At 40.6% G+C, this 12,537-nt stretch overlaps 3 protein-coding genes across 4 annotated transcripts; 2 read left to right on the forward strand and 1 right to left on the reverse strand.

Moving 5' to 3' along the window:
• The first annotated feature begins 259 nt into the window (after positions 1–259).
• On the forward strand, positions 260–3,190 carry LOC125012736 (ceramide-1-phosphate transfer protein-like). The gene is made up of 3 exons (XM_047592856.1): positions 260–410; positions 496–648; positions 1,563–3,190. Exons 2-3 carry the CDS (start codon positions 515–517, stop codon positions 2,083–2,085), a joined length of 657 nt encoding a protein of 218 aa, XP_047448812.1. The 5' UTR covers positions 260–410; positions 496–514; the 3' UTR covers positions 2,086–3,190.
• A 235-nt stretch (positions 3,191–3,425) lies between these two features.
• ubxn10 (UBX domain protein 10) lies at positions 3,426–5,262 on the forward strand. 2 transcript variants are annotated; one of them, XM_047609898.1, is made up of 2 exons: positions 3,426–3,704; positions 3,855–5,262. In XM_047609898.1, the coding sequence occupies exon 2, from the start codon at positions 3,909–3,911 to the stop codon at positions 4,614–4,616; it is 708 nt and encodes a 235-aa protein (XP_047465854.1). In that variant the 5' UTR covers positions 3,426–3,704; positions 3,855–3,908; the 3' UTR covers positions 4,617–5,262. The 2 variants fall into 2 exon arrangements, with proteins under 2 accessions (XP_047465854.1, XP_047465770.1); XM_047609814.1 differs by having other exon boundaries at positions 3,428–3,760.
• Positions 5,263–5,414: 152 nt separating this feature from the next.
• Positions 5,415–12,386, reverse strand: ddx19a (DEAD-box helicase 19a). Its single transcript, XM_047609708.1, has 11 exons — positions 12,219–12,386; positions 12,017–12,080; positions 11,738–11,933; positions 11,359–11,451; positions 8,115–8,217; positions 7,900–8,014; positions 7,613–7,790; positions 7,269–7,506; positions 6,199–6,361; positions 5,917–6,108; positions 5,415–5,828 (listed from the first exon to the last, which is right to left on the reverse strand). Exons 1-11 carry the CDS (start codon positions 12,279–12,281, stop codon positions 5,767–5,769), a joined length of 1,467 nt encoding a protein of 488 aa, XP_047465664.1. The 5' UTR covers positions 12,282–12,386; the 3' UTR covers positions 5,415–5,766.
• Positions 12,387–12,537: the final 151 nt, after the last annotated feature.

Consider the following 12,537-nt stretch of genomic DNA (forward strand, 5'->3'; position numbering starts at 1 on the left):
TGATGAAAGTTTGCTGCTTCCTTTTCGACAGCTTTCACAGCTGGGGCATCAGCTTTAAATCCTCCTTCAGCTCCAACATGCCAACAACAAACATTTTAAGACACTCATTTATAGTGTTTTCAGGTGTACTTTTTAGTTCAAACTAGCGAATTTCTCTAAATACGCGAGCCCACCCTTTCCCCTTATCTAAAACGTAACTAAACTGAACTCACACTTGCGTCTCCATTTACTGTATTCATAGGCGATGAATTTACAGCTCTTTTATTTTGAAGGTATATTCGACAATTTCCTGATGATCTCGTCTCGAGTCTGCGCAGTAGAAGCGGATTAGAACCGGACTCACTTGACGTTTCACGGAGTCTTGGATGAGAAATGCTTATTTTTCCTTTCACTTTTGACTTCTCCGGCAGGTAAACCGCTAATTCTATGAATTGTTATTTGCCTCCAGCGTGTTGAGTTCTCATTCACTGATTTCCTCTTGGTGTTTGTCGACAGCACTTCATTGTAGAGCACAATGGCTGATTCAGTGACTTCAGAAGAGCAGAAATTCTGCTTCCGCGAGGTCCTCGACACTTTCAGGTTGTGTCTCTCACCGAATAAGGAAGTCTATCTTGAACATTATGTCGCTGGATGGCGTGGACTTATAAAGTAAGTCTTTTGAGTTAAATGTTGTGGCTTTATATACTAGTGGACGAAGTATTTCATAAAAACACCAATTGACCAGTGTGGAAATGCTCAGTTACAGGTGTAAGCCCTGTGTTTAAAACCTGTCGAAGTAAAACTATTGATTTAATTTATAATAATAATAATAATATAAAGAATGCAAAGTGAAATTAAGAATGACACGTAAAATTATTTATTAATTATAATACTGTGATGCATTGTATTATACTGTTTATCAAGCTATTTGAAGCAATATTTGTATTTTCCCTTCTAAACCTTTCCCCTTTTCACATATTACAATTATATACAATAATTCTATAAATATTAGAGTTACTCACACACTAGTGAAATGCTCTCACACTCACTAGTGAAATGTTCTCACACACACTAGTGAAATGCTCTCATACACACTAGTGAAATGTTCTCACACACACTAGTGAAATGCTCTCATACACACTAGTGAAATTTCAGTGTAAACGGAGAAAGAGGAAGCGTCTTTGGAGTGCACATGTCGTCTTTCCCATGGTCTAACAGAAGCTGCCGCTTTACTAAATAACATTTTGGCGTCGGCAGAGACCACTCGAACATTGTCTAATGCAACAACAAGCGGGCAACAGTAGCACGTTGCCTCGGGTGCGGACACGGTGGAGAGTCGACGGCCGTAGCAGCCAGCCACAGTCAGCTGTGGGCCCGGTCCACTGATATAGTGTAAATAAGAAGAATTTCCATCCCAGGGTCAAAAAGTCTGAGCTGCACTGGTTTAATAAGCTGTAGGTAGAGTCTTAGAATTCCTCATGTTAACTGAACTGAATATGATGTGCAGACATTTAACACGTGACTATATTGCACATGCTGCACTGTGTTGTAAGAGAGTGTGTGTGTGTTTATCTCTCTACTAGGTTCCTGAACTGCTTGGGCAGCGTCTTTAGCTTCATTTCTAGCGATGCTGTCAATAAGATCCAGATCCTGGTGAACCACCTGAACAGTGAGAACGGCTCTCACTATGCCACTGTGCAGTCGATGGTCAAATACGAGCTGGAGGCTGAACTTGTGGATTTGACCAAGAGGGACAAGTACCCGGAGTCAGGCTGCCGCACTCTGCTGAGGCTCCACCGCGCACTGAGGTGGCTGGAGCTGTTCTTGGAGCGCCTCCGCACGAGTACGGAGGACAGCAAAACGTCTGTCATGTGCTCAGAGGCCTACAATGAGTCTCTCGCCCAGCATCACCCTTGGGTGATCCGTAAGGCAGCAGGCATGGCGTTCTGCATGCTCCCTGGACGGCCTGCTTTCTTTGAAGTCATGAATGTCGGCTCTCCTGAGCAGGTCGTGGTTGTGCTGGGTGAGGCTCTGCCTCTCATCTCTGAGGTGTATCAGATCACAGAGGACCTGTACGCTCGTCACAACCTGCTCGACTTGCCATAGAGAGAAACAAGTGCTGTTATCACCTTTACCAATAATTGTTTGCAACTTGTTGACGGGCTGTTGAGCCAGCTGCTACTACTGTTTGTCAAAGAGTTGTGTGTTATAACTAAGTGTAATTTTCCTGACTCTGAATCTACTGTACTGTTTAAATATAAAAGGCTGTGTGTTTGTTTATGGCATTTTAATGTTTTTTTTTTAAATTACCTTTTAAATGCAGGATTTCCTTCTTATAATTAAATATTGATTTAAATAGGAAACTACAGCAGGACTCAGAAGTCTTTATCTTCACTGATGAAGGTTGTTGTGTTCATAACTTATTGACTCAAACAGAACCAAGTTGACATTTTGTATTTTGGGAACATTTTGTATTTTGCGTTTTATTCATTCATGAGTAGAACTCATACATTTGGTTCTCAAACACAAGAAATGTATGCTTTTATTGGGTTTACATTAGGAAAAATGGAACATTTGTAGGTTTTTGTCAAACCAAAGAAGATATTAGTTGATATGATTAATTGTGGCCACGTTTATATCTGAATGATGCTTTTCTGAATTTCTCATACAAGCATTCATTTAAAAATGACTACCTTTGTGCTCCTTTTACACAATTATTTTATTCATTACTAAACTATGGATGATTGTTTCTTGGTATACTGTATTACCACAACACTAAATTAATAGGATGGTCTGTTAGTAATGATAAGAATACAGATAAAACATTATCCTTAATGGAAGAGTTGCTGTTTTTAAAACAATCCCTAAACCATCCAGATATGGCAAAATGATACCAAAGGGTGTCTGGGAATTTAAAGTACCAAACATACACTGAGATCATTATTATTATTAAGAACCCCTACATTTGTACAAAACATTCATAATTTTGCAATACAATTACCACACTCTGGGTCGTGTATTTAATGTCAAAATGACAAAATATGTTTATTGCTGATTAGTTTTATTCTATGAATGAGCTGATAATGGGTTATTCTTTGTTTTGAATAATGGATGTATTATTTTACTACATGTGAATTATTCTTATTACATGTATTATATTACTATTCATGTCATGATATGTAAATCTCAATAAAAAAAATTCCAAACAAAACTATTTAACTTTCATTCACTAATGATAGTCAATGTAATTGTTCAAAAACAATACTGCCCACAAAACCCACTACTCTATGTTTGCAAATTATAGATTTCGCTAAATATCATCTTTTCTACAGGAGTACAGGACTACTTAAAAGTGCATATAATAACTAACATGGGCTTACTTCAACATATTTACTTTGTACATTCTAGTGGGTACATTAACAATGTAAGTACTACTTCCACTGCTGTTTTTTTTACAAAGCTCAAAATATAAAATCATGTTTATACGAAAATGTAATATTTTCATGAACTATTTACGCGACAAAAACAATGTTAAAGATGTTATTCAAAGACAACACACTAAACTTAGCTGCAGTTATGCACTTCCAGCACAAGGGGGCCGCAAGATTCGCTCCAATCCTCGGTCGTCGTGGCAACCAGAGTGTCATGGCAACCCCGCTGACGCTCAAGAAAAGGGACTTCCTGCTTGGACTGGGAAACTGGGCGGAAAGTAATGCGCAAAAACGGTATTTTAACCTTTAATATAGCTCTGTAGCGTACATGTATACGTCCACGTGGTGAGGTATGTTTTTAAAAGTATGTTTCCAGCTTAAGCTATTCTGTCTTCAAGGCTGTCACTAACTTAGATGACTTTCTTTACTGTTTTTATACTGAAGGGCTGAAGCCGAGAAACAAGTGGGAGTCTTCTCTGACAGATTGAAGGTTAATCAATGCACGTAACGAGGCCGAAGTCCTCCAAAGGGCGAAGTAGACCCGCCGTAAACAGCTCCCTGTACGGCGGTGATGCAGACAGCATCCAAGGGACGCCGGAGTCTCAGGCGTGCAGCAGGCCGGACAGAACCCTCCGATCCCGGTCTCAGCCCACAATGTGGGAGGCCAGCCACCTGAGCCAGGACCAGGTCCTGCACATGCTGCAACACGCTCCTGCTGCCCCGCCACAGTCCTTGAACAAGTATAAGGTCCTACCGTCGATAGAGAGGAGGCGGTCAGAGGCGAGCGCAGGGAGAAGCCTCGATGAAATGATGCCCAAGCTCAACCTGACTGATGACGCTATGTTCCGGGACTGCGGCTCTGACGGGGACACAAGGGCTGATGGGGACCTCCCAGTCCGGCCAAAGCCTCCTCCTGACCCAGCACCAGGAACAACCAAAGAAGCCAGTTTGCTTCTTGCTATAAGAGCACCGTGTGGTAGGAGATTCCAGCAACACTTTGAGCCCGCAGACACTCTGCTGACGGTGAGGGCCAGTGCAGAGTCCAAATATGGAGTCAAGTACGGAGAGGCTTTCATTGAGACCATGGATGTACCACGCAGGACCTTCGCAGACCTAAATATGACTCTGGCACAGTGTGGCATCTTCAACAGATCAGTGCTCTGCATCTCACTGAGCAATGGCAGTGATGTGGTGGTACAGCAATGAGCTAAAATGATCCATTTTATAGGTGAACCCTGGCTACACGGTGGTGTATGATGCCTCACTTGCATATTTGACCATCATTTTAGAAATTTTAAAGTGCTCACACCTGTCCTGAAAAGGGGGAAGAGGTCCTCGACATTCACCTTAAATCTGAGGTTGAGGAACCTTTTAAAAAAGGCAAACATGGTCCAATATGAAACTTTGGTTCAGTTTGAACTTGAAAACCTTAAGAATGAGCTTTTTCTTTAATGTGTGGGGAGTTACTGTCACCAAGTCCTGAGACAAATACATAAATTTGAACATTTCATTTCAAGGCTGCAGGAGCTTTTCTTGTGAAAAAGAAAATCAAACTCAAATTGATCAAAGCTCTTTATCAAGCTTTTTTCTTATCGACTAAATTGACTATAGTTCACTGTAACTTGGTTTGCTGTACTATTGCACAGAATATTCAAGGCAGTTTTAATTAAAATTCACCCTGCATGCCTTTTCATAATTACAGCTACATGTGTCGCGCAAGTTTCAAGTGAATGACAAAACGATGTTCTGACGATTACTCGGCTAGAACATGTCTGTTGTTTCAGATTTTCTTCTTATTGCTGCTCTTTTCTTTAGTTCTTCAATGCCAAATAAAGCCTTTCATTAGTTCGTACATATTAACATTGTTCCATTCCACTGCGTAACATGACTGTACTTGAATGTATTTATTCAGAAATATGCGTTTTGGCTTATTAAGTGTCATTATTCCAAATGTAAGTAATGCCCAACTCAAAACGAAGGAAATTAATCTGTTTAACAGCAAAATGCACAATCAATTTCTTTATTATTATTCTAACTCACTCAAGCCAGAAAAATATTTCTGGAAGGATAAGAACGTGTCCACAACCCCAAACAAAATGACGACGGTTGAAAAAAGTCAAGACAACTTTTGATACCACTCTGAAAAATCTATTAACAAAACAAAGTGCACACAGAACCTTAATACAACACTGCAAACCAACACGTTTCTTAATGTTTCACATTAAATGTGATACAATTTGGCAATAATTGCAAAACAAAATTTCAAAAAAAAAATCACTCATCAGTAAAGTGCAAGTAACAAACTCTTCAAAGAACTCAAGTCACATTGTAATGAGCAGTGCATTTGTCAGAGAATTCAGCTCAGCAGTTTCTCCATTGCTTCAAGATTGTAGGCGTCAAGTTTTGTGATTTTACGGTCTGCGGGAAAAAATAGGAACACATTAATATCTGGATTTATTTTCTTGTTCGCCATGATCAAAGTGAAATGAAAAAAAGTTCAACGTACTGAAGTGCATCTCAATTTGGTTGATAATATCCATACTGTGTTTGCTGTCCACCATGTTGACAGCAAACCCACGTCTGCCAAAGCGCCCTGTGCGTCCAATCCGGTGAAGGTACGTCTCGTTGTCCGCGTTCCCATCCAGGTCCACCGGGAGGTCGAAGTTGACCACCAGTGAGACCTGCTCCACATCGATACCTGTAATCCATGTGAGCAAAATGGCATACCTTTATAATCTTACGCACCTCTCAACATGTTTTCGTTTGAAAATCTCAGTTTGCATTTTACCTCTGGAACAAACATTTGTGGTCACCAGCACCTTCTCCTTGCCATTCCTAAAACGTTCAATGACAGCTGCTCTCTGCTCTACGGTCATTTCACCAGTTAGCAACGCCACCTGGTGGCCCTCTTCATTCAGCTGTGCAGCCAGCCAAGCGGACAACTTGCGAGTCTGAAGAAGAGGAGGAACAAAAGGGTTGGGGGGGTTTTTGAACCACATATCATTAGCGGCAGCTACCCTAGCTTCTGGGGGGCCAAGTAAAAGACGTTTGTTGTTGTTTGTTGGGTAGTTACAGTAACACTATAAAAAAAAATATTAAATACATTTTAAATCTTAATATTATTAGCCTAAAGTCATTATGAATATTACAAATACCAATGCTTGTTTGTGTTCTTGCTTGTTTTTCCAAAGACATTCAACTGTTATGCTATTAGGCTAACGACGGTTTAGATCAAATTATAACCTAATGTCTGGCAATGAGGTACTCGATGTCCTTCATTTTGGCTGATGTATATTTGCATATATTGCAGACATGATGGCACCAAGTGCATGTTTAGTAAGTGTAAGAGTCCTGAATATGACATTAGCCAGAGCTGTCCGTGCCTCGTCTGGTATTTGCTTCCAAAACCAGAAACTGAAAAATAAATAAATAACAAATACATAAAAAATATTTTATTATTTTTAAATCCAAAAACAAAGAAAATTATTTGGCAATCTAATCGATATCAGACTTAATTTTCTTTCAAGTATGATCTAAAAAAATGCAACAAGTCTAAAACCTGAAACAAAAATGATATTTCAATGAACCCGTAACAAACCTACATGTGGTCTTTGAGGAACTCAACACTAGATCACCATTCTCACAAGCATGGATCAGTCCAGGGCACGTTCAGCACAAAATGTGGCGCTTCTCTATTATCAGCAGATAAACACTCAGACATAAATTCAGATAACATATCTCTACTGTTGGCCGGTGCATGTGTAACCTCTAACCCCATTATCAGCACAAAGCGTGTGTAAAGACCAGTGGATCATAAGTTCATGTTGTCCTAAAAGGGGTTTAAAACAGCAGACTTACGTGGCAGAAGATCATGGCCTGTGCAATGGTGAGGCTCCCATACAGGTTGCAGAGAGCCGTGAACTTATCGTCCTTGTCTTTGCAGAGCACGTAGAACTGTTTGATGGTGTCCAGTGTCTCCTCCTCCCGCTTCAGCTTGATGATATTGGGGTCTGGGACCACTTTCTCTGCAAACCTCAACACAGAGTCCTCAAAGGTCGCAGAGAAAAGGAGCATCTGACAGTCCTTTGTCAACTCTCTGCATCAGAGTGGAGACAATCAGAAACAAGAAAAACTTGTTGACAGAAAGAAAAAAAAAAAAACAGCATTTGTTATGTGATTAGGTTTCTCTGAAAGAAGCCCACCTGTGGATTCGGATGCTCTGGTCCCGATGTCCCTGCGTGGCAATCATCACATCAGCCTCGTCCAGCACAAACATAGTAATCTTCTTGGGGTCAATGAGCTTGTATTTGGTGCACCAGTCCAGGACTGTTCCCGGGGTTCCAATGACAATGTGCTCGTGCAGCTTAATTCCTCGCTCCACTGAACACAGGGCAGACAGTCATGCAGTAATACAACCAACAGTGGATGCCTAATGACCAGAAAGATCATCTCCCATCACAGGCAATTAAGATTATGCTCAGGTTCTTACTTCTGTTTCCCCGAACAGCATATGCAAGTTTCACCTCGGGACAAAACTTCCCCATTTGCTCAATTACTTGACCAATCTGCAGTGCAAGCTCATATGTTGGTGAGATACAAAGGCACTAAAAGACAAAATGCATCATGGTGAGTTGATTTCAGGGTGTGATTAAAGACACCAGCTGGCTCTGGAGACAGAAGGTGCTATGAGAATATTCTGCTTACCTGCGTCCACTTATTGGCAGGGTTTACATGGCTGAGCAGAGCCAGAGAAAAAGCTGCAGTTTTACCTGTGCCAGACTGTGACTGAGCAATCAGATTCTGAGGCCTGGAGGCAGAGAAAGTAAACACATCTAGAAGTGACTAAATCACACTCATCTGATGGGAAAGAAAGGAATTTGGAAAGAATTTTAATATTAGCAGGAAATTCTTTAAAGTGCAATTCAGACATTAGACAATCACCTGAACAGATATAGAACTGGACAAATGGATAAAAAGTCTGGTCAAGTCCACTCTAACTGTTTTTGGCTGTGAAAACGGTAAAACATGTATTCATTTCATCCGTTGTTGAATACTGTAATGCCCTCTATGGCATGAATTTTTATATGAGGAGGAAAAAAATATGTCACCCCAGTTTTTGCCCCCACCAGATTTTGTATTCAGAGCAACAACATCCTACGAGGGCACTAAAGGTTTTTCCAATATTATATAATAAGTGGTATGGGGAGTAAAAAGGAATTAACACATTAGAAGTTTTATTTTGACAATTTCAAGAAGTTTAATTTCAACAAACACGACTGAAAAAATTAGTGTTTCTTTTTTGGATAAGTAAAAAAGAACTTGGTGTTGGGATGATCGACTGTGGCAAACTAAGAAGAAGGTGACCAAGGTCCGAAGTTTAAAAAGCCTTTATTAAAAGTGGCTAGTACATTGTAAAAATTAAAATGCACCAACACATTGAGACACGCAGTCTTTGTCAGGGTGACGACTCGCTGTCACCCCCTTGACTCTTTTGGAGTCGTCACCTTGATAAAGGCTGCGTGTCTCAATGTGTTGGTGCATTTTAATTTTTACAATGTATTAGCCACTTTTAATAAAGGCTCTTTACACTTTGGACATCAAGAGGGCCTTGGTCACCTTCTTAGTTTGCCACAAACACGATTGAAATGATGATGAGAAACAACTCATCAATCAATGGGTTAGAGATCTGCAGTATGCGTTTTACAAAGCACAGTCTGTATTATTCTGTGTGGAACCTCGGGAAGCAGTTGCTGGTGGATGTGAAACAGATGTGGAATTTCTCCAATATATGACTTGAATGTACAAAGCTTCATCTGTGCGTCTTTTCTTTTCCAGCTGCTGTGGTAGTCTCTCTCTTGTAGAGCAGCCAGGCAGTCATAATTGTCAGGCCAATAAAATGGGACATCAGAGGATGGTACCACTTCCACTTGATTTTGTTGTGGTACAATGCAATGAGAGAGTCCAGCAGATCCACCCCACCCATGTTCTTATTGTGCTCCGTCACCACAGCAGGACAGGAGACACTGATGATTCTCTTTTGCTTGCATCCCACCTATCAACCTCAGTGACTGGTTGCGCTTCAATGTAATTACTGAGAAGACTGACTGAACGGTTACCATACCACTTCACAGCATGCAAGATTCCTGTGTAGATCCAATTGTGCAGGACGTCATCAGAGCCAGTCAAGATGAGTATCTTGTATCCTCAATTCTTTGGTTTTGCTGGCAGGTATTGCTTCAGTCCATTTCTTCCCTTGAATGGGACCATCTGCTTGTCTACAGTCTGCTTCCCACCAATAAGGATCTCCCACAGCTTCAAAGTAAGATGAGTGACCAGTGGTTGGATTTTGTGGAGTGGATCCACATTGCTTCCTTGTTGAAGTGCAGGGATTTTTCATGAATTCCCATCTGTTTAGTTCCATGGTGTCAGCTACCTGGGACACTCGAGGGGCTTTGTTCCAAAACATGCGGGTGCCTGGTAATCCTAACAATGACATGTAGACTACTGTACCCATGAAGTGCTCCAGTTCTGTAGTAGTGAGGCTTAGGAGCTTGTTGGTGTCACACTGAATGGCAAAACAAATTTCGACTGCTCTACAACCATTTCCAGGATGTCTTCAGAAAGAACATCTGGGAGTATTCCTAGGGGGACATTGTATTGTCTGACTGTCTGAAGTATTAGTGCAGCATTTATGTGATGTTAACTTAGCAGGATGACATGTTGATAACAGGACGACATCTTCACAATGGCAGCCTCCTATTCTGCCCTGTTTTTCCCTCCAGCTAACAACATCCAGCTATGACGTAGGCCATAAAAGGGTCTATTGATCCACTTTTCTTTTAGTTTTCTGAGAGGCTGAGAACTGTTTTTCATTTCTTTCAAATGTATTATTCTTCTTCTTTTTTCTTTTTTTTTTTAAATATCAAAACCACACATTATCGTTTGAACACAGTGATCTTGGTGGTAGGAGCTGAAGTCGTGAACAGTGTTTCCTTGTGGTAAACATCTGAGGAACTCTGTGTTTGCATCACTTGTCAACAGTGTTGCCGGTAACGTGTTCGTTTGCAACGCATTACTCTAATCTGCTTTTCCAGTAACGAGTAATGTAAGGCATTCTTGTTTCCAAACCAGTAACCATATTAAAGTTACTTATTCAAGTTATTGTGCATTACTTGCGTCTCAGAGAGTGACATCACTTATGCGATAAGTCACGCCTTCAAAAAAAAAAAAGACCTTCAACAAGACTTTGGAGCAAAACCAGTAAGTTGGGGAGAGCTGAATAAGTTGGTCAGCAGTATGTTGTGCTGCATTTTTGATAAAAACATGTATTTTATTTATTTTTTTGGTGGGGTTCAGCAGCTGCTCAATGTAACTAATAAAGTAACTTGTAATCTAACTTAAGTTAAAATCAAGTAATCAGTAAAGTAACTAAGTTACTTTTTAAAGGAGTAATCAGTAATCACTAATCAGATTACTTTTTCAAGATAATTGTGGCAACACTGCTTGTCAATCAACTGGATCAGTCACTCCCATTGAAGCGCTGCCTAAATTCAACTTAGATGAACTAATAGTTAAAGGTTTGTTTGCTTCACTATTAAAACAAAAAATATGACAACACCTCATGAAATGGCTTTACTTAATACTTCATACATCAGAATATACCAAAAAAAAACATGAGGTTACTATGATCAAGCATTTAAGACTGAGAGTAAAACTGAAAACTTGAGAAAAAAGTTTGATCCCTGAATACTCAAAGCGGTCATTACCACTAAATTTGTAAATGTTTGTGTGTAACTGATGAAGCAAAAAAAGTCATTTAAGTCTCACAGACTTGAACTGATGCTTACTTTTCTTTGATGAACAATTTCAACTGTTACCTTCGAATACTCGACTGAATAAGTCAGTTAATTGTTTTGTTGCTACTTCAAAAGAGTGAAAATGAACTTACGGCCGTGCCAGCATCATGGGCAAAGCATTCTCCTGGATTCTGGATGGTCTGTTGAAACCCATGTTGTACACACCCTGCAGCAGCTCTGGTTTCCTTTTATATAAATGGGGCAGAAACAAAGTGTTTGAGATGGAATATAAACAAAAATGTGCTCATCTGCTTCTCACATTAGACAGTCTGACAGGCCAGGAAAGGCACAGGTGTATCCACGATGGCTAAAGACTACAGAAGGGGTGTCCTGCATCTGTGCCTGTAGTTTTTACTGTTAAAATCATAGACTACATGGTTGTGGTTTTAGTGGGTCGTTAATAAAGTTGTGAAGTTGTGCCAAGTTTGCTGGGATGCAGGTCCATAGAGGAGGTCTCCCTGACACACTCACAGTCTCAGCTCCTCAAACGTCTTCACGGAGTACAGGGGAGAGGTGGGGTCCGCCTGAAGCACCTCCACCTGGTTCCTGTTCTTCACCAGAGAGCGGCGGATCAGCTTATTCAGCAGGGACTGCTCAGCCAGGTCCACTTTCTCCCCGTCTTCTACCCAGCCTCCATTTTCAGTTCTCTTCCCCGGCACGATGTTGCCTGCACAGGTGGAAACAGCAGCACCACAGTCAATTAAATCCGATGAGAAGCAAAAAAAAAAAAAAAAAAGATAATTAAGTTACCATTTATGTCTCCAATTTTCCTGCGGATAAAAGGCACTTTATCCACTTTCTTTGAGAAGTCAAACTGTTCAGAGAAATCACAGTTAATTGCATTATAAGCGAACAAAGTTAGCACACGGTGGTAGCACGGCTTGCTAACAAACGATGCGCCAGTTGGTTAGACGGTTTTTGACGTTACTTTTGGGTCACCTTTAAAACTTACCTGAGTGGCTGACTTTGTAGCTTCTTGTATTTCGACTGCCACAGACCACGAGTCCCCGGACATTTTTAATTAAATAATTTTTCGAGACAAACAAATCTTTGGACTAAGTTTGACGCACCGTTACAAAACGTGCCGCTGTGCCTGACCTGAACCGACCGCAACCCACTGGACCACTCGTGGTGCCTTCAGAGGCGCCGTAAATATCCACATTTGACCAACAGAAACTAGGCCAACCAATGAAGCGTGTAAAAATACGAGAATATATGAAGTTACAACTATTGCCCATGTTAAGGATTGTTATATAGCGTATTTTAAGAAA

Source organism: Mugil cephalus, chromosome 1 (genome assembly GCF_022458985.1).
Source record: "Mugil cephalus isolate CIBA_MC_2020 chromosome 1, CIBA_Mcephalus_1.1, whole genome shotgun sequence".
In the NCBI taxonomy this organism is placed as follows: domain Eukaryota; kingdom Metazoa; phylum Chordata; class Actinopteri; order Mugiliformes; family Mugilidae; genus Mugil; species Mugil cephalus.